Consider the following 23021-nt stretch of genomic DNA (forward strand, 5'->3'; position numbering starts at 1 on the left):
GCTGCCCTTTTGTGCTTGTTGCCGCCCACCGCTTCTATCACGCCGAGAGTGCGGGTGCTGTCTCCGGTCGCTTGCCGTCGACGACCAACTCGACGCTTCCCCTCTGCGTAACTTCTTTTGAGCAACACAAACCACCCGACAAACGACGGTGCTTTCAGATTTTCAAGCTATGACAGTGGCTTTGTGCTGCTGTCGCCGTCGAATCCCGCAGACATGCTCTCCCGCATTCCCCCACAAACCCACAACTCATACTCCGAATTTCACGACTATGCTCAACGGCCCGACTTGATCAACCCCCAACCTCAGCAGCTCGCCTCCATGCTTCAGACCCAACCCAAACCATACGATAATGATAATCTGCAAGCCGGTCGCAAGAGGAGGGAGTCGGAGCTCGATCAAAATGATCCCAACGACACCGCGGCAGTTCGACGGAGAATAAGCCGAGCCTGCGATCAATGCAACCAGCTGCGTACCAAATGTGATGGCAAACAACCTTGTGCCCATTGTACCGACAATTCTCTTGTCTGCGAATATGCTCGCGCTCACAAGAAACGAGGGCGGGCGCCCAAGAAAGAGGCGGATGCCACCGACGAGTCCAACTATGTCAGTTCCACTCAACCAGCTTCCAACAATGCGTCCGCTGTTCGCCAATCGGCCGGACCCAGAAAGTATTCGTCCACTTCCTACAACGGTCTCGATGGGAATCCCTTACCTGCCAACAACACACCCCCGAGTGCTGGGTTTGACGCCAACCACCATCAGGCCGCTTTCTTTACCAGTTTTGATCCCTCCTCGGGAGTGAGTATTTCTGCCACTCGCCAATTGCACGAAATCGATCAATCAATGGTGCCGCAGATCACGCAAAGTCAGGCTATTGAATTTGCTGTCCCCAACCAGGCATACGCGCCATCCACCCTCGACTCCATGCACGTGCAAGGGGCAGCACAAGGCTTTGGATTTCCCCTGGGAGACGACTATTCGGTCGCGTTCATGGGCAAAGCTCCTATGGTCGAGTCGCCGGATTGGCTCGCTCTCACATCGCCCATGTTCATCAACGACCCCTTGCCGGCTCAGCCTCGCATCACAGATACCCTAAGATATCCCGTGCTTCGTCCACTGCTGCCTCACATTGAATCAATCATTCCTCAAGCTTTGGCGTGCGATCTGCTGGAGCAGTATTTCACGAGTTCAACTTCAGCTTACCTGAGACCTGCCAACCCATACATATTAGGCTACATCTTCCGAAAGAAGTCCTTCTTGCATCCTACCGATCCTAGACCCTGTACTCCTGCGCTCCTAGCAAGCATGTTGTGGGTTGCGGCACAAACCAGTGACGCTGCCTTCTTAACAACTCAGTTAGATGCCAGAGCCCGGATCTGTCAACGACTGTTGGAACTCACCATCAACATGCTCAAACCTCTAATTCACAGCCACCCAAATACCTCCGCCCCGACGCCAAACCCCAATTATCCGCAGATGGCGGCCAATGATGGCGGTCTGGGCGCTCTTGTTGTGCCGACACATTCGGGGGGTCACAGTGTCGATCGGGCACAGATTGACAACTTGGTGACCTACATACACCTAGCTACGGTGGTGTCCGCGAGCGAACGGAAGGCAGCGAGTCTCCGGTGGTGGAATGCTGCTTGGTCACTCGCTCGAGAAATTCGACTGGGTCGTGAGCTCCCTCCTAATCCGCCGGAACAGGATGGCGAAGAGAACAACGCGGCGAGCAATCACACAGACGGCCACTCGGGAGAAAATCGGAAGACTTCTGTGGACGAGACACGGCGCAACTCTATCGGTTACGTGTCGGAAGAAGAAAGAGAGGAACGACGACGGACGTGGTGGCTGCTGTACATGCAAGATCGGCATCTGGCGTTGTGCTACAATCGACCCATGTTTTTCCTCAACAAGGAATGTGAGAGCCTGCTGCAGCCGTTGGACGACGATGCCTTCCAGGCAGGGCGCTTTGACAAGGCTTCGGACCCTACGCAACGAAGAAGAGGGTTGAACATTGAATGCACGTCGCACAGCGTGTTCGGCTACTTCCTGCCTCTGATGGTGATCCTGGGTGAAATCTTAGATCTCAATCATGCTCGCAATCGACCACGGTTTGGCCCCAGGGCTAACAAGGCCAAAAACTGGGATGACCACACAGACGAGATCACTCAACAGCTGGAGGCGTATGGACAGAGTCTGAAGGATTTTGAGGCTTCTGGCGGACATGCTCAAGATACCAGTCACAATGATGTAGTTACCCCGTCAGTGGTATCGGCGGCAACGAATGAGTCCCACAGTGCTTCAGAGCTGGCGCTGCAGACCAAAACAGTGGTAGCCTACGGGACACACATCATGCACGTCTTGCATATCCTCCTGACCGGCAAGTGGGATCCGATCGCATTGCTGGATGACAACGATCTCTGGATTTCTTCCCAGTCATTTGTAACTGCCACGGGACATGCGGTGAGTGCCGCCGAAGCAGTGGCCGAAATCATCGACGATGATCCCGACCTGAGCTTCATGCCCTTTTTCTTTGGAGTCTACCTTCTCCAAGGCAGTTTCTTACTGTTGTTGTTCGCCGACAAACTGCAAGGTGACGTCAGTCCCGATGTGGTCAAGGCCTGTGAGACGATTGTCCGAGCGCATGAGGCATGCGTTGCTACATTGGATACCCAGTATCAGGTAAGTGGCTTTCGACGCAAAAGGGAGGCCAAGAGTATAGGAACTGACACAAGCTCAGCGTAACTTCCGGAAGGTCATGCGATCAGCCCTTCAGCAAGTACGAGGACGCATCCCCGAGGACTTGGCCGAGCAGCAGCATTGGAGACGCGAGGTGCTTGCGTTGTACAGGTGGACTGGTGATGGCACTGGCCTTGCATTATAAAGAGCAAAAGCCCCGGGAGGCAAATGGACCTGAAATCGGGAGGACACCTCTGCTTTGCGCATGACACCCAAAAGCAAGTTCCTGCCGTGCTCAGCATGTTTGCAAATGTTTTGTTTACGACGGGCGACATCATCCCATCTATGACGGATTGGGATTTGTTTACGACCGAAGAAATTCAAAGATACGGAAATTGGATGTGGAAAAACCTGCTGTGATGGCGCGCTGTCGCGTGCCTCTGGAGCTACGGTACTCGGTGATGTACTCCGGGACCAACTTGGAGGCACAGGATCTGTATATCGGTGCGCCTTGGTGTCGCATGTGATCAGGTCGATTTTGTTGATATCTCAGACACCCCATATGTAAGCAAGCGGACGAGGCGAGATTGGTTTCTATGCAAGGCTCTGATGAGTGGCGAATGATTAAGGCACACGAATCAGGATAGGGAAGATGCTTGAGAGGGAGGACCTGAGCACATGCTTGGCAATCTGGACTTGTAAAGAAAAGCCAGGATCTGTGATTGATTGCCGTGCAAGGATGGCTGCTGTCCCTGGTCTGCCGATATCATGTAATATTACTATGGGGAGGACTCGTCAGCAACACCGCCAGGTCCTGAAACAAGATCAAAAAAGGATGAACAGGCAATCATTCACACTTACCGAGTACGAGGTACCTAGGTGGCATCTCCCTTATCTCAGGGGACAAGGCTGCGGCAAGCTGCCACTTGGGCCAGTGAATACGGGAAACAAATCACCAACATTTTGTGTTCCGGACTTTGGCATTGAGAATTGGTGTGAGGCTGCTGCATTGTTTCACCTGGGTCTCTCTCCAGAGTCAAGTAAGGAGTTGCGTGGCAGACTGGGTTTGGGGACTCCTCCAGTGGCACCCAGTGGGCGCTGAGGGAGCCGCAGACGCCCGTTTGATGCTCAATTAGCGACTTTTCTTACTTGTAGAGAAGTCCGGATAGGCGGCCGAATACAGTTAGGCGGTAGCCCAAGCCCGCCTAGGGGCCCGACTATTGCTGTGGCAAGCTCCCGTGCCCCCCCAACACCACGGCCCGTAGATGGGGATTGGGGTGCCTCAATTTACCAAGCCTGGGTGACATTTTATTGGAGGCCCAACGCCGCAAGCTTAGACACTCCCCAAAACCTAACCAACGACCTTGCTAGCATCTCGCGCCGCAAAGTCTCCATGGAACCCATCCACCTGATCGCGCCATTTGTTCCAATCCATGCTCAATCTGGCCGATCCTCCATCACCATGGGCAAAGAGCGTGCGGTGGAGATGGGTAGAGACACACCAGATGGAGGGCAAGAGGAGGGACAACAAAGGGGAAGAGGAGGGTGAACACTGTCCACAACAGACGAACGAAAACACCGAAACAGAGAGCCGTTCGATACCTTTTCCACTTCAAATATCGGCCATCAGTCATCACGGGCGCCATCAGAGAATCCATCGGTAAGAAAGCGACAAGACACCATGTCTGTTCTTGCAGCCACACCAGTGCTCCAGCTCCAGCTTTCGTTCCAGCTCCAGCAACTTGGGTCCCGTCGCCAATGACCACTGCCCCTCTTCCTGCGATTTCCAAACTACAATTCCATCCACGGCATCCCTCCATCCATCCATCTATCAATTGATTCGGTCGCACCTCACCTACCCTCCTTTCGTTTCTTTCTCATCACACTTGTTCAGCCTCCCACGACTTCGCTCTGTGTCGAACACTTCGCGCCCTCTTGCGATTTAACGCACCTCTTCCCTCGCAATCACTCCTGACTTCGTTACCCAGCTTCCTGAACCGCAGGACTCCAGCCGAGAACACCGCTTTGGGAATGACGATCGCACCGCCATTTCCACACCGCAATCACTGATTCCCCTTCCAGTATCCGAACACCGTTTCCAGTTCCCCTCGCAACAGATTGGGCGCTGGCCTCGCTGCAAGTTAGCGACGACATCCTGCATCCGCGATTGAGATTTTGCGTAAGAACGGAGCAGCTTCGCCTTTTATTGTTGCTTGCCTGAACCGTTCAGATCGTCCGGTGTCCTGGGGGGGCTGGGCCTGACGCACGACTTGTACCACTGGCTGTGCCACCTAAACCACAACCAGCTGACCGGATATCCTACAGCGGACCTGGACGGAATAATTCTACCTCGTACTAGCAGAGGAGCTGTCGTCCAACGCCAGCCATGCCGCCGATGGCTACCACACATCCCTCGGGTGGGTAACTTTTCTTGTCTCAGCTGGGAAGCTTACCTTGCGGAGGTCAACGTTCTGTTTAGGCTTACCACTGCCATCTCTACCAACCATTCCGTGGACTGACCTCACGGACCCATCTTTCTCACCCTGCCCTGCCATCTTCGAGCGTCATTATTTATTTTGTGTTTTTTTCTTCTACCAGCTTGATCCATGCCTTGTCCGACATGCACTGACCGAGGTTCTTTTTTCACACGCAGACGATTTTGATATGGCCAAGTTGCAAAAGACGCTGAAGCAACGACAGCGTCATGCAGCCCGTATCAGTACCAACGTCACCAAGTTGACCCCTGCCGAAATTCGATCGCTTAATAATGGTGCGTTGGCCTCGAAGACGGGGAGTCAATCCAGTTCGAAATCGACGTCAACTCAATCCCGATCAAGACGTTCAACCAATGCAACACCTCCAGCAACTCCTGATGAGCTTCCCGCCTATGGAGCACAGACACACAGAAACTCGGTCTCGAGGAATAACAGCGTCAACATCCCAACCCCACCTCATACACCCAATACTCATCGAAGATCGTCTCAATCAAGCACTCACGGTCACCATTACGGCCATCATGTGGTCCACGGCCACGCAAACGGCGTTATTCACGCTCCTCGACCTCGGGGATCCGCACAAGCTGCATTCATGTATGCGAATGGCTTGTCTTCCCGTCCATCAAGCTCTGGGTCTTCATCATACCGTGGGCTGCCCACCTACCGCGGCCCAGAAGTTACGCGGACAGGTTCCTTGACCATGTTACAGCACCCGTCTCAAAAGATTGTTTCCAATCCGCTTTCGTACTTTTCAAGACCGCGGCAGAGCCAAGTCAGCACTTCACCAGAGCATGGGAAGCATGACTCGCCCGAAATTAGCATTTATCGCGCCCAAAGTTTGCGAAACGTACCCTCCGACTCTGTACCGAACGTCAGCGCTCCATCATCAAGGCCCGTGAGTCCGCCCAGAGTGACCGACTCGCCCGTCTCAATGATTGTGGATGGCACGGAGAAGTTCCCGGTCCTGGACCCGGCGGACGATCCACACAATCAGCCCAAGGTGCAGCTCGATGAGGAAATCGCTCCTAACGAACCGAACGTGGAGAATGTTGACACGCAGCCCAAGCATGTGACAGATCCGCCCATTGAACCAGCAAAGCAGACGACTCCGCTGGAATCGCCAAAAAAGGAAAAAGAAAAGCAGAAGCGGTTTACGATCCATGCCGCACTGTTTGGCGGAGATAAATGCAATCATGAAGGTACCGAAAATGTGAAAAAGCTCAAAAAGGGGAGAAGACGGACTCTGTCTTTCGGCAAAAATAACGAGGCTGAAAAACCAGAAGACAAGACAGCAATGCCGGCTGAAGCGGTCGACGAAGTCAAGGTGGATGGCGCGACGATCGAGACCGAAGAATTTTCGACACATCCGGCTGTTCGCCCTCTTTCCCTGATCATTCCGAGCGAATTTAAAGGGAAAGAAAAGGAGATTGTCTGTCCTCCAGTCTATGCTCGATGCGCCTGTTGTGGGAAGATGAAGCGGCCTTCGGGATACGGGGGTGAACTCAGTCCGGTGCTGGAAAACGAGAATCTAAGAACAAACTTCAGCTTCGAGATTGAACGAACATCCGGGTCATCGGAGAGACGAAGTTCCGACGCCAGTCGCCATAAATTTATTCCAATCATTCCAATGGAAGTGGGTGAAAACGAAACGCGTCAGGCGACAATTGAACCGTATACGGGTCCTTCAAAGAGTCCAGCGGAGCATGACCAAATACCCCAGATGGATATGAATATCGCTTCGTCGAGTCCAGTCAAGCAGCCTATCGGACAGCTGAGTTCAAGTCCACGAAGAATGAAGAGACTCTCCGCACCATCCCGATTCACTAGGTTTGCAAGCTTGCATGGACGACGGAATGTGGATTCAACCGTGATCGCCGAAGAAGATGAGGCCGAAGCGGAAGGAGAAACGGACGAGAATCGACCTCTCATGAGCGAGCCAGCGGCCTCTGAGGTAACTGGTGTCGTAAATCAAATTGTCGCAGCCGCAGCCGCTGCAGACGACGATGTGATCGCGAACAGCCAACCAGTGATTGAGCCGATGTCATCAGCAGACCGAGCATTCATTGAACCAGTAACCACAATGGCGACTCACGATTCCCAACTTATGGCCAGCGAGATTTTACAGAGTATTCCTCTCCCACGGTCCAGTCCTAGATCGGGTTCAGAGATGTTCTCCACGCCCGCCCGGGGCACTACGCCCGTGCTTGAGAACGTCTACTCCACCGATGCAATTCCAATTCAGCCTGCCGGTTCGCTCCAGGCTCAAATCATAGTGCATGATAATGTGGCAGACAGTCCCGATTCTGTCCCTGTGGACGAAACACCTACGTCCACTACTCCTGCAACAACGACAACAACCACTTATACGCCGTCCGATATTGAAAACCCCGCTTCACCAAAGTTCGCACCAGAGTTTTCAGCCTCATTCTTTGATACACCCGATCTGTCTCTCACTCCCAGATTCGAAGCTGGCACGCAGCCAGCCGGAAGGGACGCGAAATTAGACAAGGGAACGGATAAGCTCACAGGAAAGAGGAAGTCGACGGCGACCGAATGGGTGGCCGAGCTTATGACTGTGAATGCTTAATTGCATGGAGCAGTGGATTTTCTGACGGGGAAAGGCTAGAAGGACTTTGTTTCGAGAAGTGGAACAGGAACTCATAAGAGACTCTACATTATATACGAGGTACTATAAACTGCATGTTAGCGATTCGACGTCGGACGGACGACTAGAGGATTGGTGATTAACGATTTAAGGCCATTCGTGTATGTGTGGATGGTTGTAGCATAACCCCTGCAATAAGAGATGAAGGAAGAGGTATGTGTCGGGAATGCATTGAGCCATACATATTGTCTGGGGTCGACGCGGTTGATTTATGTATATGTGGATGAATGTGTAAGATATCCGTGCACACAAAGATTGTCCAAACCCTAAAGAGAGCCTCTCGTCGCGCCCACAAAATCAGCCTCGCGATTGCCATCATATCGTGAGGACGGCCACTGATGGCGCAGCAGCGTCTTTGGTCTCCTCAGCCTCGTGGCGCAGGGCAGATGAGCCGCGGCCGCAACTTGCAAATTGCCGTCGTCTCAGCCTCAATCTTTGAACTGCCCGATTTCGACTCAGGGAATCCAACCTTCATCAGGATATCCAACCTTCAACCTGTCCTCTGCAGCATGCCACGTTCTTGCATTGAGGAACAGAAGGCAAAGCACGAGACACGCCACCGAGCTTTTCATAAAGGATGTAGCCTAATGCCGCTATGACTTCCACGACACAACGACAAGGCTAACTGCTGAAAGGACCCCTTCGGGCGAAGGGGATTCTCTTTCCTCAACCTCTGCAATTTATCCTGCATGTCAGCACCACTGACGAGACCGTCGAGGTGTCTGATGCCTTCATTATCGCCGCAGTACGCCTGATGCCTGCGCAAGGTCATGAAGGTTGTCGATGTCACCACCAAAAAATCACTCTACGTCTACCAAGTCGACAAACAACAGGATCTGATACGATCTCGATCTAGATGGATGGCCTCAGCGACGCTGCCACCATTATTGCTGTCATAAAACTCTCCTGTGAAGTCGTCGGCTTCGTCGGCACGGCAATCGGAGCGACAAAAGAAAGGAAGCGCGTTCGCGAGGAAGTTCAGGCCTGCCAAACAATCCTTCAACAACTCAAAGATGAGGCCGAGGAATCAGAGGAAGGACAAAGATGGGCAAAGATAATCAAGGCCCTCGAGGAACCACATGCGCCGCTGGGTCGGCTTTGGATTGCTTTGAATGTCCTCAAAACCAGGCTTGAACCGAAGGGTGGCCCAAAACTATTGACATCTTTGAGATGGCCCTTTCAACGAAAAGAGGTGGAAAAAATCATCGACTCCATCGAACGTGAGAAGGCACTATTGGGTTTGGCACTGGTCAATGATGAGCGGAGACTGATTCAAGACCTTAAGAAGAGCTCCAAAGAAAACACGTGCCAAATCCGGGAGCTACTCGAAGTCGTTAAAGAAAGCTCGCAGGCCAGTGAGAATCGACTTGCCGAGTTGGAAAACGGCTTAGCTCGTATTGAACTGTTGCAGGCCGGTCTTAACGACGGCCAGGATCGTCGAGAGGCTTCTGAAGAGCATAGGACTGTTCTCGACTGGCTCACCCCACTCAACTATGCTTCCCAGCAGAGCGACTTCATTAGTCGACGACAACCGGGGACGGGACAATGGCTTCTCGACGCGACAGAGTTCAAGACGTGGGTGGAGACTGACAAGCAGATCTTGTTCTGTCCAGGTATTCCCGGCGCCGGGAAGACGATTCTCACATCAATCATTATCGAGTATCTCCACCGCAAGTTTCAACAGGACCAAGTGGACGGCAATATTGGTATTGCATATCTTTATTGCAATTATCGGCAGCGATACGAACAGCGGGCCATTGACTTACTCACGTCCCTACTCAAACAGCTAAGCCATGCAAGGTCCTCGTTGACAGGCTGCGTGAAGGACCTCTATGATCAACACAGAAGCAGGCAAACTCGTCCCTCGGTCGATGAAGTATCGAGAACCTTACAAAAGTTGGCGCGCACATTCTCCCGAATCTTCATCATCATCGACGCCGTTGATGAATGCCAAACTTCTGATGGCAGCCAAATGTTGTTCTTAACAGAGGTCTTCAATCTTCACACTAGCTCTGGAGCAAATATCTTTGTGACCTCGAGGTTTATTCCAGAAATTGTGAAGAAGTTTGAAGGGGCGTACCCTAGGTACATAGGTTAGCAACCGGTGTCATGATTCAACATTACAAAGATATAGATGCAACAGATGCAGACGGCCGAACGGCGCTGTGGTTTGCCGCCAGCAGTGGGCAAGAGGGTGTGGTACGACTACTGCTCGACAAGGGTGCCAACATCGAGGTAAAAGACAACGAGGGCCGGACGGCGCTACTGTGCGCTACCGAGGTTGGGCAAGAGACTGTCGTACGGCTCCTACTTGACGAGGGCGCTAACATCGAGGTAGAAGACTACGACGGCCATACGGCGCTGATGTGCGCTGTCTGTGAAGGGCACGAGGCTATCATACGGCTCCTACTCCACGAGGGTGCCAACATCGAGGCAAAAGACAACAACTGTAAGACAGCGCTATCGTGGGCCGCGTATTTATGGCGTGAAGATATTGTCCGGCTCCTTCTCGATAAGGGCGCCAATATCGAGGTCAAGGATAGCTGTGGCACGACAGCGTTATCGTCGGCCGCATATAGAGGGTACGAAGATATCGTCCGGCTCCTTCTCGATAAGGGCGCCAACCTCGAGGCCAAGGATCATTTCGGTAAGGCGCCACTGTGGTGGGCCGCCATCGAAAAGCGCGAAGGCATTGTGCGGCTGCTGCTCGAAAGGGGCGCCGATGTAGAGTCATGGGATGAGTCATTATTCGGTCCAATCCCCAGGTGATATCGACGGAGGATCGATCACGAGATCGTCGAGGAACTCTGGATTGACTTTTGGTTTTGCCTTATACTGATGTACTGCAAGGTATATAGTATGCCTACCTAGGTAGGTGTAGAATACACTACGTTGCCTTGTCATGTCTTCCTCTGCTTGTATGCCTGCCTGTCTGCCTGCCTGTCTGTGTGGTCGGACAAAAGACGTTTTGTGGCGATGACCTCCTTACGTTTGTTTAGAGGAAGGAAAGGGTGGATGCGCAAGTGCGAGTGGGATGATATGGCCTTTAGTGTGTCCATTCTGTAGGGTGCACATCCATACGTATAGACATACATACGTAGCCTAGCTCCCCTTACTTCCTTCGCCGCTGGCCTTCTCGACCAGTCCTCGAACCTCGTTCAGTTCCTTGTCCCCCGTTTCCATGAAACACGCCCCTCCTCGCATTGAATCCGCGAATAGTCTCCTTCCTTAGTCACCGTCGCAGATACACAATGAGAGGCTACCATGCCCACGCTAAACAAGAACCCAACTCGCCCAGATCCAACCGACCTCGCACCCCATTCCAAGCAACATGACCACCACGCCCATAACAAGCCCAACACCGACGCGACTCTGCGCATCCCGACGCCAACTCACGAGAAACTCCTGGCCCGCGACGACTGTCTCGCCGTTTCCCACCGCGGCGCTGCGGCCCGGGTATCCGAACAGGATCCAGAATGTGGCTGTGAGGCAGGAGAGGAGGGACACCACAAGGGTGGAGAGGAGGATGGAGAGGAGGGAGAAGGTATGGTGCAGATAGATCGTTGGTGGGCCGGAGGCCTGGTGGTGGTGGGGGAGATACATAGGGTATGATGACAAGTGGGGATTCGTGGTGGTGGTTGATGGAGAGGAATGCGTAGAAGAAGGGGGCATGGGCATGTTGGATGCAGTGAGCGCCGACGCGAGGGATTTTGTCCGGTGGAACGAGAACATGGCTGGACCATTGGAAGGGCCAGATTGGAAGGGCATTCGTGGGAGAGAGATGGAGGGCTGTTTGTTGAGACCACCTGCACCTGCACCTGCACCTGCAGTTGCCTGTATTGTTGTTGGCGAGGCCTCGGTGTTGCCGACGCCGTCGCTGTTCGTCCGCGAATGCACAAACGAAAAGACTGGACTCGTCGCCGTCGCGTCGCCTTGCTGCGGGCTGTACCCGTACCCGTACCCGTACCCGTAGCCATGCCCGTAGCCGTTCTGATGCGGCAGATATGATCTGCGGCTGCGGCCGCGACGTGCTGGGCCGTTGTTGGCATTGCCGTTATTGTTGTTGTTGTTGTTGTTGTTGCTATGTGAGTCGAGGGATTGATTGTTGCGGAGCCAGAGCAGCCACATCTTCCGCCGCCGTCCCACGCGAGGATTGAGCACATGTCTCACAAAATCTGCGCCGTCAAATTCGGCCCCGTTGCCATTGCCAGCGCCAGCGCCAATTTGCTGCTGGAGGCCGCTCTGCCAGAAGGGCAGTCCCATTCCTCGAGAAAACCCCTGCTGAGTGATGATATCCGTGCCCGTGCTGGCACCTTCCAACGTCCTCGCGCAGAACCACCATCTCGTCCGACCCATCAGCTTTGTCACGTAACTGTCCCGCACGATCGTGAACAGTTGCTCGTCATCGAACGTCGCTCTGTCAGACACCTCAATCTCCACTGTCACCTGAGCGGACGGGTGGCGGGCCAGGCGCAAGTCCAGGAAAAGGATCTCCGGGGCAGACGGCGAGGGGAATCGGTCGGATTTGGCAGTGTGTGGCGGCACGGCGGGAGTCGGCGAGAGGAGTGTGGTGGGCTTGGTGGAGAAGGGGATTTCGGGGGCGCCGTCGTCTCGTTTCTCGTCGTCCTGGAAAACTTGTGCAGAAGTGTTGTTGTCGTTGGTCTCGCTCTCGCCCTCGCCCTCGCCATAGTGCTCCGCCGACTTTTCAGTGTGGTGAGAGAGTGGCCTCGCACGCCTCAGCTTGGGCGTCTTATTTCCCATTTCCCCCTCCTGGGCTCCTGGAGGAGCAATAAATCCGTCAATCTCGCCGATACTGCTGTGTCTTGCCGGATACGGGGTGCTGACGATGTTCTCGCGGAACAGCTTATGGTCGTGGGTTCCCTTGTTGATGAGCAGGTCCGCAGGCCGGATCATCACCCGACGCGCCGGGTTGCGCACCGGTGCGGAGATAGCGCGGGAAAGTTTCTTGTCGTTCTCGGTAGGAGGGTTCGAGCGGAGACCGTCCGTGACGATGGAAGGAGAGACGTAGGTGCTTCCGCTTGTCGAGTAGGTTGCGTCCGAGGTCCGTGGGACCCGTAGAGAGCCAAACCCGCCAAAGGGCGTGGGCAAGGTATCGAGCGCTTCAATCCGGCTGGGAGTGTCTGGCCACTCGAGGATGGTTTCTTTCATCGTGTCGCGGTGCTCGTTGCTGACTTCGGCGGCAACCTGCGGGAGGGCGGTGATGCTCTCATCATCTTTCTGTTGCGGCTCCTGTTGGCCTTCGAGCGCCTTGAGAGCATCGCTTGGACCGCCTAGGATATCGCTCTTGTCGGTCTTCTCGACAGCTGGTGTCAGGTCGGAGACATTTTTGAGGTCTTCGCCCAAAGTCTGCGATGTTTCTGCTATGGATGGTCCATCATTCGTTGATATCGTGGTCGAATGAGGAGCGTACAACTTGGGCACCGAGCCGCCGGAGCTGTTGCTATGCTGCACAATGTGAGGTTTGCTGACGCGGACGCTGCTTGCTCTGTGAATGACGGGGCTGGTCGGGTCGAGCTCAGACGAAGCATCTGAGTCCGTAGCATCCATCGCTTTCGGCTCTTCATACCGACTGGAGGAAAGGACAGGAGGGATGTCTCCGATCGGTTCGAGCTGCCTATTTACAGGGCCGTAGAATGGGTCTGTTGGGCTTGAATTTGTAGTGTCCATTGATTGCCTCTTCATCTTGGATTTCTTCTTGAGGAAACTCCTTCTCCTGTCTGACAATGACGATGGTGGTTCCGGAAATGCATCAGATATCTCTGACTCTGTGGTTGTTTTGGACCACCGACTTACCTCTTTGGGAGGTGTATGTGGTCGGTCCTGGGCTTGTCGCATGAGGCGAGAAACCCCTCCACGCCAGCCAGATGTCGGCGATCGTGATTCCGGCATATCGGCGGGAGGTATTTCGTTGATCTTCTTGGCCGCGGTGGCTGTTTGTCCCTCTTTGGAAGGCTTCGGAGTCTGTGGATGGATAACGACTTGTTGCCTGGCAAAGATTCGTACCGGGCTTGTAGGAATGAAGACCATGAGTAATGAATATCCACCACTCGAGAGATATCGAGGAGTTGAAATTTAGCATCATCGCCGAAAGTTGTTTTAAGCGCCGCCATCTTGGGTGATTGCTTGCGGTGACCGCTGGTGTTGAAAGAATATTTTTCCGTTTGCGGTAAATTCTGCTTCCAGAAAGACTGTGGTTGAGGATTGCAGAATCCGGCGAAGTCGGGATAATTTGACTGCTTCAGACAGAACAAAGAAGACAACAGTCAATAAGACGCTTTCTGCTCTGCCAACATGATGGAAGTACACGGCAAACCTGTTCGCAGGTCCAATTTCTGATGGTGACACAGGATTCCTTCATCGAGCCGCTCGCCGCATTCCAGTCTCAGCCCCGAAACTTGCCTTGGCAGTACGGGCAGACATCGAAGTGGTCAAATAGCGCTTGACTCAAGCTTGGACCGTCGGCGCGTTCCAGCTTGCCAGGGTCGAGGAATTGCCTACCGCATTTAGAACAATAAACAGAAATTCCAGGCTCTTGAACGGCAACGAAGGAAAGACTGCACCGGGTGAACTGGTGCCCCCGATTGCATTTGGCTTGACTTGGGTCTGCTGAAAATGGAATGATATCACCGCAGAGCTCGCAAACCTCATCAGCTAAAACGGTATTTTCACCTCCAGATTCGGCAGCCGCCATGGGGCCCGTGTGATTATGAGCCGCTCGCTGATCTATGTGTTGGTGAACTTGGCCGGAAACATTTGTCGGAAGCAGATTCAGCACATCATCTGCCCAGTGCGTGAGAGGCGAGACACTGTTGAAATGTAGTTTGATCAGGGCAGCAGCGGTCCGCACAATATGTTTATCCAGGTCTGTTTTCACCAAATCAAGTGGCGAATCCCTCACAAACTCAAGGATGCCTTTCTGCACCTCTGATGGAGCTTTTTGTGTGATTTCCGACACCAGTGGCTCGTGCATGCGCGCGAACACTACTGTTGTTCGTTGGGCTGAAGGGGCGCCGTACTCAATCATGTCTGAAGGGTGTAGCGAGATGCATGCGGCGGCAATGGTCTGGTCAGGAGAGAATTCAGTACCCCAATAATTGACGCGAATTCTTCCCCCTAGCCCGAAGCTGCGGTCGAAATCTGAACGGGCCTTCTGGATTGCAGAATCAAACTGGCTCTGGGTGGGCATTTCCAAGGGAAAGAAGCTCGACTCTGACCTTAAAGGTGTAATTGAAAGCTCCATCTCATGTCGGTTGTTGTCGTTGCCTTCGTCCATCCAATTGACCTGTACAGACAGATATTTGGCTTCACTGCACTGGCCAAAGCTTACCTTGAGATCCACAGCCGCTGAACCAGAATGCTTACTTGGCTCAGCCATGAATCGCCATTTACCCGTCTCCAAACTCGAGATTGGTGAGGATTGGGCTAGAATTGTTCGCAGACCGAGCCTCTTCATGGCTCTTGCATCCAAGTGCTTTAGATCGGGGATCTTGTACTGCGCAAGAAGCTTGCATGACCAATCTCCATATGCGGTGAGGTTGGTCTTCCACAGCCGAAAGAACAAGACCGTGAAATCATCATCGGCCACAGCAAGAAGCTGAGAGCCCCACCTGGATCCCGCAGAAAGCGATAGCGCCGGCAGCCAGTGGAAGGCGCGAACTCGTTGTTTTCGTCTGGAACTATCGGCTGCTTCAACACGAGGAAGATACTGATTGACAATCGCCGTTCGCTGCCAAACCCCAAGTCTGCCATTAGACTCCCAGAGCGAGAGGATGAGATTTGACGTTAAAATAGCAAGCACACTTCTTCTATAAATACCCAAGCCGGACGGAGACCAAGACAGCGACACAACCGTAGACTCGGACAGTTCCTCCCCGATGGAAAACTGAGTAATGGTGGCGAGTTGTTGCAAGGGCCATTCGGACGACTCGAACTGGTTGACACGGAGAGTAAACGTGTGCCACTGCTTGTGTCCTGGATCACCCAGAGATCGGGATGCATCGCGAGGAGTTAGGATATGCACCAGCTCACCTGCAGCGACTGCCAAGTCCTCGGGCGACCAAGTCAGCGCATTTTTGCAGGTTGGCCAGTAAGAAAGCGTGACGGGCTCCAGATTGCCTTTGAGAGTTTCCATTGAGAAAATGGAGAAGAGATTGGCTGACTACAACCGAGCGGTGAAGGCCCTGCAGCCAGGGAGAATCGAGGAGGTGGCTCAGTCTGACGGGCTTGTCAGTGAGATTTTGTGAAGGACGGAGGCAGATGTCGGCGTCAGCTTGGCGATAAATCCCGACCTGCAGGCGTCGTGCATGGAGGGATACCTTGGATGAACTTCACGGACATAATGGTACGTGCATTTTCATCACCGGAGACAGAGTCATCATGGAGCCTCAGACATTGGCAAAGAATTGCTTGAAGACCAAGGCTGTTAGCACCAGCTGGAAAGCCATATTGATGGCAGGCGCCAAGAGATCTCAGCCTTGCACGTGGTTAGTCCGGCGATGGCAAGGCTGGCGAGGAAATCTTAACCCGGGTCCCGATTTCCGAGGGTCGTATCCTGGGGACAGGGGGGGGTTCTGGCAGTATTTTGACCGTGGGCTACTACCACATGCGGTAGCTCGGCAACTCACAGAAAGGAGACCGTCAGTCTAGACGTCCTTAAGGGTGGAGCTGGAGGACTCATTGACGCCAGGAAATAGCTAATTTGCTCCTCCTGGCCACGAAACACGAGAGCAAAGGAGGCTTTACCTGTAGGGCCTGAATACTGCTGTCAGCACAGGGGCACCCGAGATACCGAGCACTCAAGGCTATAAACATAGAGCATGAGAAGAGTGGTCATACTGTGGCCTGGTGAAGCCGTTGTCTGATGATGATATGGTTCTTCTTCCTTGTACCTAGAGCGCGGTATGACGAAGGATCATGTTTCTGCACGTTGGAATCCAAGGTTTGCGATGTTTCAAAGGTTGGCGCGTGTTATTGGTGGGCTTGTGTAGCGGCGGATGATTAAACGGAGATCCACTTGGTATGCAGATGGTATTGACGGACGAGAAATTGACAGAGACGGTCATGTGATCTCGCTTCCCACGGGATATCTGGGATCATGGCGTAGTGAGCTAACCCTAAAAGGCCTCTAGCGCAGCTACGGACATGCCATTCTTAGCAAAGTGGCTTCAGGGGCTGTATCAGGGGTACATTACGGATACCCCGTGGCTGTACTGCTCGTGTTCCAAAATTGGAGGCACCGGACTCCACTCACATCCCCTTTGGGTATGACCGTGTTATGATTGACAGCCGCTAGTGCTGCCTAACGTGGTGCTAATGTATCGTGTCGCCCATTTTCAACGCTGCTGCTGGGGGGGCTGAGGCACTGAGGGCCACCTCCTGAGAAACGCAAACCTGTTAGCCACGGACAAGGTCTGACTTTCTGTGCTCCCAGTCACCCCCAGTCCTGATTGCAAACTGCGCCCTCCCTGATGCACCTATCAGATGGTCGGGGTTGGTTCTTCTGAGTACGAGTAATGGCCCAGTCGGTCGCCCAGCCCAAGCCTGGATTTCCTGATGGCTGGCCCTAATATATGACCGACTCCTTGACGCCCACATCTCCCCCCCGGCTGTCCCCTTTTGTTGTCCTCCCATATCTATTAATCACTTCCCTTCGCTTGGTTTCTGCTTCTCTTGCAATTGTCAGTTGCAGGGCAGTTCCTTTTTTGTTCCTTTTGCCTACAATGGCGGCCTCCATCTCGCCGTCGGTCATCATGACCCAGATCTCCAGCTATCTCAATGCCAACGAGACCTCCGACGTTCTTTTCCAATCACAACAAGCGGTCAATGCCATTGGAACCTACAAGTGGTTCATTGGCACGGGCATTTTCGTCCTGGTCACCGCGATCCAGATCATCAAATATATGCTTAGGGACCGTCCTCCCCCAGGTCTCAAGCTCATTCCTGGCCCTACGAGCACCATCCCCTATATCGGACGTGTCCACGATGTTGATCCAATGGCCCCTTGGTTTGCCATGAAGAAGTTCTGTGATGAATATAATGGTATTTTCCGCTCCACCATCTGTGGTGAGATGCACATCTGGGTTGGTGATTCGAAGATCGCCTACGACTTGCTCTGCAAGAAGGCCCGAATCTACTCTTCTCGTCCCATGGTGCCCGCTGTTCCCGGAAGTGATTCTCAGGGACAGTACCTGCCCCTTTTGGCTCATGACGGTAAGTCTAAAAGATCACCCGAATTATCAATGGTTTCAAGTCTAATGTTTCAATGCAGACCACTGGCGCAACCAACGCAAGTTCGCCCACACCGTCTTGACACAGGGCTTTAACCAGAAGTACTATGGTTACGTCAGCCACGAGTGCAAGCGATTCCTGTACAAACTCCTCCAGGACCCCAAGGACCACTTCGCGTTGACCGATCGATTCTGCGGTCGCATCAGCGCTCGTCTCGGTTATGGCAGCCCCGCCTCTGCTGCGGCGCACTGCAAGAACGCTGGCGAGTTCATTCCGCAAATTTCTCCCTCGGGCCCCATCACCAACCTTTTGCCTTTCCTGGGTGGCCTCCCCGAATGGTTGAACCCATCGATCAAGCGCGTGCGTGAGCGACGTGAGAAGGAAGAAAAGCTCTGGAAGGGTCTGATGAAGCAGGTCCGCTTGGAAATGGACCAAGGCATTGCTCCCATCAGTTACGCACGAACCTACTTTGAGCGCAAGGAAGCCGAAGGAGGCAACCGATCATTTGGATTCGACGACCACGAAGCTGCCTACGCTGTTGGTATGTTGGTCACTGTCGCTATCTTCACCATTGGTGGCCCTCTCTACTGCTTCTTCCTCGCTATGGTCCTCCACCCAGAATGGCAGGAGAAAGTCCGCAAAGAATACGACGAAGTCATTGGCGACCGTGTCATTGAGGTCTCGGATGCTCCCAACCTCCCCGTCCTCCGTGCCGCCATTAAGGAGTGCGTCAGATGGCGACCACCAGTCCCCTTGGGTGTGCCTCGTCTTCTCGAAGAGGATGATGAATGGAACGGCTATTACCTTCCCAAGGGTGCTGTGATCCACGCTGTCGATCTTGCTCTTGCTCGCAACCCCGAGCTCTACCCTGATGCCGAGGAATTCAAGCCACAGCGGTGGCTTGAGAAGGAATACCCCACCTACAAGGAGCCTCTTACGGAACATCCCAGACTCATGGGCCATCATGGTTTCGGCATGGGTCGTCGTATGTGCCCTGGTATTGAAGTCACCGAGGCTGAGTTGCTCGTCGCTTGCGGCAGCATCGTTGGCTGCTTTGAACTCAAGCCATATATGGATGCCAATGGTCAACCCAAGTGGCCTGATTCCAACGCTTTCACCCCCAACTTGATTGGTGGTCCTCTACCTTTCGAGATGGATGTCAAGGTCCGAAGCCCCGAGAAAGCTGCTCGCATCACGGCTTGGTATGAGGAGAGTGTTGCGGATGAGGCTGCCGGGAAAATTGCCGCTGGCTTGTGAAGAATTGGACCATAATAATTCGTATCCCTCAAGGGCGACGCTGGCCGCTCCTGGAGATATTCTGCTCACATTCGATTAAATGCAAGGCGTTGTTGGGAAAACCGATTTCAGACATGTTGGATATTTGAGGCCGCTTGCATGTTTGCGCGCTGATGAGAATGACTCGACGCTGACCACTTCGTTGGACAACTGTACAGATACTGTCTGAGACCGCGTGGAGTAAGATGTGTTGGGGAGCAGGAGTAGAGAAGTTCGCGATTTTGGGTAGAAGCAATTTAACGACCATGTAATCTACACCATTTCCCCATTCCACCATTCTCATACTACTGCTTGTCGCTTGCGTTGAACTTTTTCTCGACGATTGGGTATAATAGCGTCAAGGGATCATGTCTGCCCAAGTGCGTCGAGCTCCTACAATCCGCTGGTCGGGAACGTCCTTGTTCGTGGCCACGTTCCTTCGGCGGCGACCACTGTCGACAAGCCTCCATCCCCCTAGCCAGGGCCCAGTAGTCTACGTCTTGAAGATTAGACCTGTTACCCACCCTCAACATCAACAACCCATCTCTTGATATCGCAAATAGTCACCCCCGGGCGAGAGTACAGCTCGCCGCACTTGTAGCCTCCTTGGCGTCCGCCCTTCCCAAGCGAGGGGTGTTCCGCTGACATGGGCGTTTTGGCAATACTGCAACCGGGAATCCTCGCCTGCAAACCGTCAGGAAGAAGAGGACCAGCTGAATTGTGGCGAGGTAAAGAGTATGGCGGAAAGTCCTTCCACTCAGTATCTGCGCCGAGGCGCCCAGACGCCAAGAGTCTTGGCAGCTGAAGTCCCCGGCTGTCGAGCGTCTTGCTCAAGTCTTCGTCCTCCGCCTTTGAGCTTGAAGACGTTTCACGACTTCTTGATCTAGCAGGCCTGGGCCATCCATTTCTCCGAAGTTCCAAGCGAGACAGTCTGTGCCTAGAAAGTCCCGGAATGGGAGAGTTTTCGTGCTTCTGAAAGTATCCTAATCCACATACATTTGGGGATGGTCTCCCATCATTGAGCTACTACCTCTTCTTTGTCTGACTTAGACATCATATTCCGAATACACTCCTCAACTCTGGCCAGATCAAGGTCAAACGCTCATTGACAATCAGTCTAGGAGTCTAGTCTCGATGACATGATTTTGATGCATGCCCAATCAAGCGATTCAGCCCGACCAAAGTGACCTGCTTGGAAGGAAAGGTTTCGTGTTTGAGCCTCGTATCAATTGGGGTCCAGACTTGGGGTCCACCAATCCGGGCCAATACATTGTCGCCGCAGAGTTCAGCCATGAACTACCTGGCTTGCTGTCGTCGCCTGATGTCCAGCGGTGACACCTCAGGGACGAATCCCCCCGGGGCTTGACTTCGTGTTGGTGCCCACTTACACAAAGGCAGATCCCGGGTTCTGGTCTTGGAGGCGCCGGCAACTCCTCAGATATGGTTCGAACTCAAGGTAAGGGTCCGCTTGCTCCGGTTGTGGGAGTGGCTGTCGAGGTAGGCTCAATCATGAGCAATCCCGACCTCTTGGTCAAGGGTATATCGAACCCAGCCGCCGCGGGCTGCAGATCTCCTCTCTTCCGTCTCGGTTTTCTTCACTTCCTTGAAATGGGCCACAGCGCTGCCCTCAGGCTTTGAGTTGCTGATACCGGTTTCGAATACCTGTCCACCACCATAATGAGGTTGGGAACGGCTTCTCTCTTAGGCCTGCTTGCTTTGCCCTTCGTGGCACTTGCGCAATCAGAGGTCTACACCACCGACACAAACGGCAATGCGTACACCACGACTGTGTACACCTCAGGCAGCACTTATGATGGAGCAACCACCACCAGTTTTTCAGCGCCGACCTATGTCCCTGCCATCCAAACCGTGCCATACACAGGCCAAGCACTGCTTGTGGGGACGTATGTTAATATATGCGCACTATCGGGACTACCAGTATTGATTGATTCTTGACCAGGTGCAACATCGCTAGATTCACCCTCCTCACATTCCCCAACGGCGACACGGTCGAAGTTCCACTTGTAGGATGTTCCGACGATCGGCCAGAATGCTGCCCGTCATTGAACTTCACACATTCCGAGCCAGAAGAGACGGGTTCTGCTTCTCCGTCAGCCACGGAGTCGAGCGACGAGGGAGACGGTCACGAATCTAGCACGGCCTGGACAGGCACGACTCCCAGCCCGACTCCAACGGGAGTTGTTTCCATGCTGAGCAACGCCCCACTTACTGTTTGTCCAAGGTATTATCATCAATCTCTGAAGTTCCAGGGTGCATGGATGTCATCTGACTTTTTTTGACTACAGCGATATGGTTGACATTGACCCAGTCTGCTGGTGAGTCTCGGGCCTCTCCTCCCACTGACCATTCAATTGTCTGGTTCCAGATTGACCGAATCTACTAGTCCGAGTGGGTTCACCACTTACGGCGAAAGCATCATCGGCAACCTCCCCTGTGTGAGCACACTCACCACGACAATCTCACCCGATTCGGCCGTGCTGGCATCCATAACCTCGATGGTCTCGGCCTCTCTGGCCGCCCAGTCGACAATGACAACCACAACCCCGACCATCAACGTCATTGTGAACCAGTAAGGCTCAGCCTCTTTTCCACCGCTTTCACTACCGTGTTTGGAAAACACTAACTTTCTCTCGACCAGAGTATGGGCCCTTGGTCTCCCCTGCGCCGACGACGAAGAAGGCGGAGAAGAAGGAGACCACACGCATCTAAGCACGGGCGCCAAAGTCGGGATCGCGGTGGGCGTCGGCGTCGGCGGCCTTCTCATCATCGGTTTCCTCTGGGCCTGTCTCGCCGTCCGCCACCGCCGACGGGCAAAGATGCGGAAACTCGAAGCCGCAAACACCGCAGCCGGCGGTCCCATTCGGCCTGAGTCGGGGGCGTATGCGGCGGCACAGGAGAATCCCAAACACGCCTCGATGGCGTCGACCATGGTGGCTCCGACCCCATCAATAGGCAGCCCGAACATGCACGAGCCGTACGGCTCGCCCCCCGGCACGCACGGATTCAGCCCGGCGTTCGGGTACGCAGCGCCGCCGCAAGCCCAACCTCCGCAGATGATGCAGATGCAGGTCCAGCAGGACCCCTACGGCCATGCGTACGGCATCCACACCATCCCGCAAGGCTACCCGCTCGTGGGCTACCCGCAATCCCAATCCCCGCCACCGCCATTCTACCCCTCTGGCGGCGGCGGCGGCAGCTACGGCAGCCAGGCCGCAGGACAATACAAAGACGCCGTCCCCGCCGAAGTCGCGGGGAATGATGTCCCAGTCCGCCATAATAACCTCTCACCTCCCCATCGCGACAGCGCGGGCTTCTCGACCAACGCCAGCGCCAGCGACACGCGCAGCCAGATCACCTCGACCACCAACACCAACACCAACACCGCGGTGGGCAGTTGGCAACCACCACCGGGCGCGGAGCCCAAACCGCCCGCCGAACTGAGTTAGCAAGGGGTCACGCAGGCCGCTGTGAAAAAAAGAAGGTCAGGACGAGTATTTTCGCACCGCACTAGAATGAGACCACCACGGGTATTTTGAGTCAAAAAAAAAAAAAACCATGTATATCCATTAATTTTATTTATTCATCGGATTCTGAATTTGTGGATTCTCGGCCAGGATCAAGAGCTAGCAAGGGGAAGT

The 23021-nt window shown here is 53.8% G+C and overlaps 7 protein-coding genes across 7 annotated transcripts; 5 read left to right on the forward strand and 2 right to left on the reverse strand.

Moving 5' to 3' along the window:
* Positions 1–213: 213 nt before the first annotated feature.
* Z520_04415 (uncharacterized protein) lies at positions 214–2884 on the forward strand (the record flags this gene model as incomplete). The annotated part of the gene is made up of 2 exons (XM_016774922.1): positions 214–2682; positions 2741–2884. 2 exons carry the CDS (start codon positions 214–216, stop codon positions 2882–2884), a joined length of 2613 nt encoding a protein of 870 aa, XP_016633902.1.
* A 2459-nt stretch (positions 2885–5343) lies between these two features.
* Z520_04416 (uncharacterized protein) lies at positions 5344–7761 on the forward strand (the record flags this gene model as incomplete). The annotated part of the gene is made up of 1 exon (XM_016774923.1): positions 5344–7761. The coding sequence occupies one exon, from the start codon at positions 5344–5346 to the stop codon at positions 7759–7761; it is 2418 nt and encodes an 805-aa protein (XP_016633903.1).
* A 934-nt stretch (positions 7762–8695) lies between these two features.
* Positions 8696–10608, forward strand: Z520_04417 (uncharacterized protein; the record flags this gene model as incomplete). Its single annotated transcript, XM_016774924.1, has 2 exons — positions 8696–9932; positions 9983–10608. The coding sequence occupies 2 exons, from the start codon at positions 8696–8698 to the stop codon at positions 10606–10608; spliced, it is 1863 nt and encodes a 620-aa protein (XP_016633904.1).
* Positions 10609–11112: 504 nt separating this feature from the next.
* On the reverse strand, positions 11113–13887 carry Z520_04418 (uncharacterized protein; the record flags this gene model as incomplete). The annotated part of the gene is made up of 1 exon (XM_016774925.1): positions 11113–13887. One exon carries the CDS (start codon positions 13885–13887, stop codon positions 11113–11115), a length of 2775 nt encoding a protein of 924 aa, XP_016633905.1.
* Positions 13888–14242: 355 nt separating this feature from the next.
* On the reverse strand, positions 14243–15991 carry Z520_04419 (uncharacterized protein; the record flags this gene model as incomplete). The annotated part of the gene is made up of 1 exon (XM_016774926.1): positions 14243–15991. The coding sequence occupies one exon, from the start codon at positions 15989–15991 to the stop codon at positions 14243–14245; it is 1749 nt and encodes a 582-aa protein (XP_016633906.1).
* Positions 15992–17579: 1588 nt separating this feature from the next.
* Positions 17580–19344, forward strand: Z520_04420 (uncharacterized protein; the record flags this gene model as incomplete). Its single annotated transcript, XM_016774927.1, has 2 exons — positions 17580–18069; positions 18128–19344. 2 exons carry the CDS (start codon positions 17580–17582, stop codon positions 19342–19344), a joined length of 1707 nt encoding a protein of 568 aa, XP_016633907.1.
* Positions 19345–21039: 1695 nt separating this feature from the next.
* Positions 21040–22829, forward strand: Z520_04421 (uncharacterized protein; the record flags this gene model as incomplete). The annotated part of the gene is made up of 5 exons (XM_016774928.1): positions 21040–21266; positions 21323–21604; positions 21669–21698; positions 21767–21952; positions 22022–22829. The coding sequence occupies 5 exons, from the start codon at positions 21040–21042 to the stop codon at positions 22827–22829; spliced, it is 1533 nt and encodes a 510-aa protein (XP_016633908.1).
* Positions 22830–23021: the final 192 nt, after the last annotated feature.

The sequence above is a fragment of the Fonsecaea multimorphosa genome, assembly GCF_000836435.1.
Source record: "Fonsecaea multimorphosa CBS 102226 unplaced genomic scaffold supercont1.7, whole genome shotgun sequence".
Taxonomy (NCBI): Eukaryota; Fungi; Ascomycota; class Eurotiomycetes; order Chaetothyriales; family Herpotrichiellaceae; genus Fonsecaea; species Fonsecaea multimorphosa.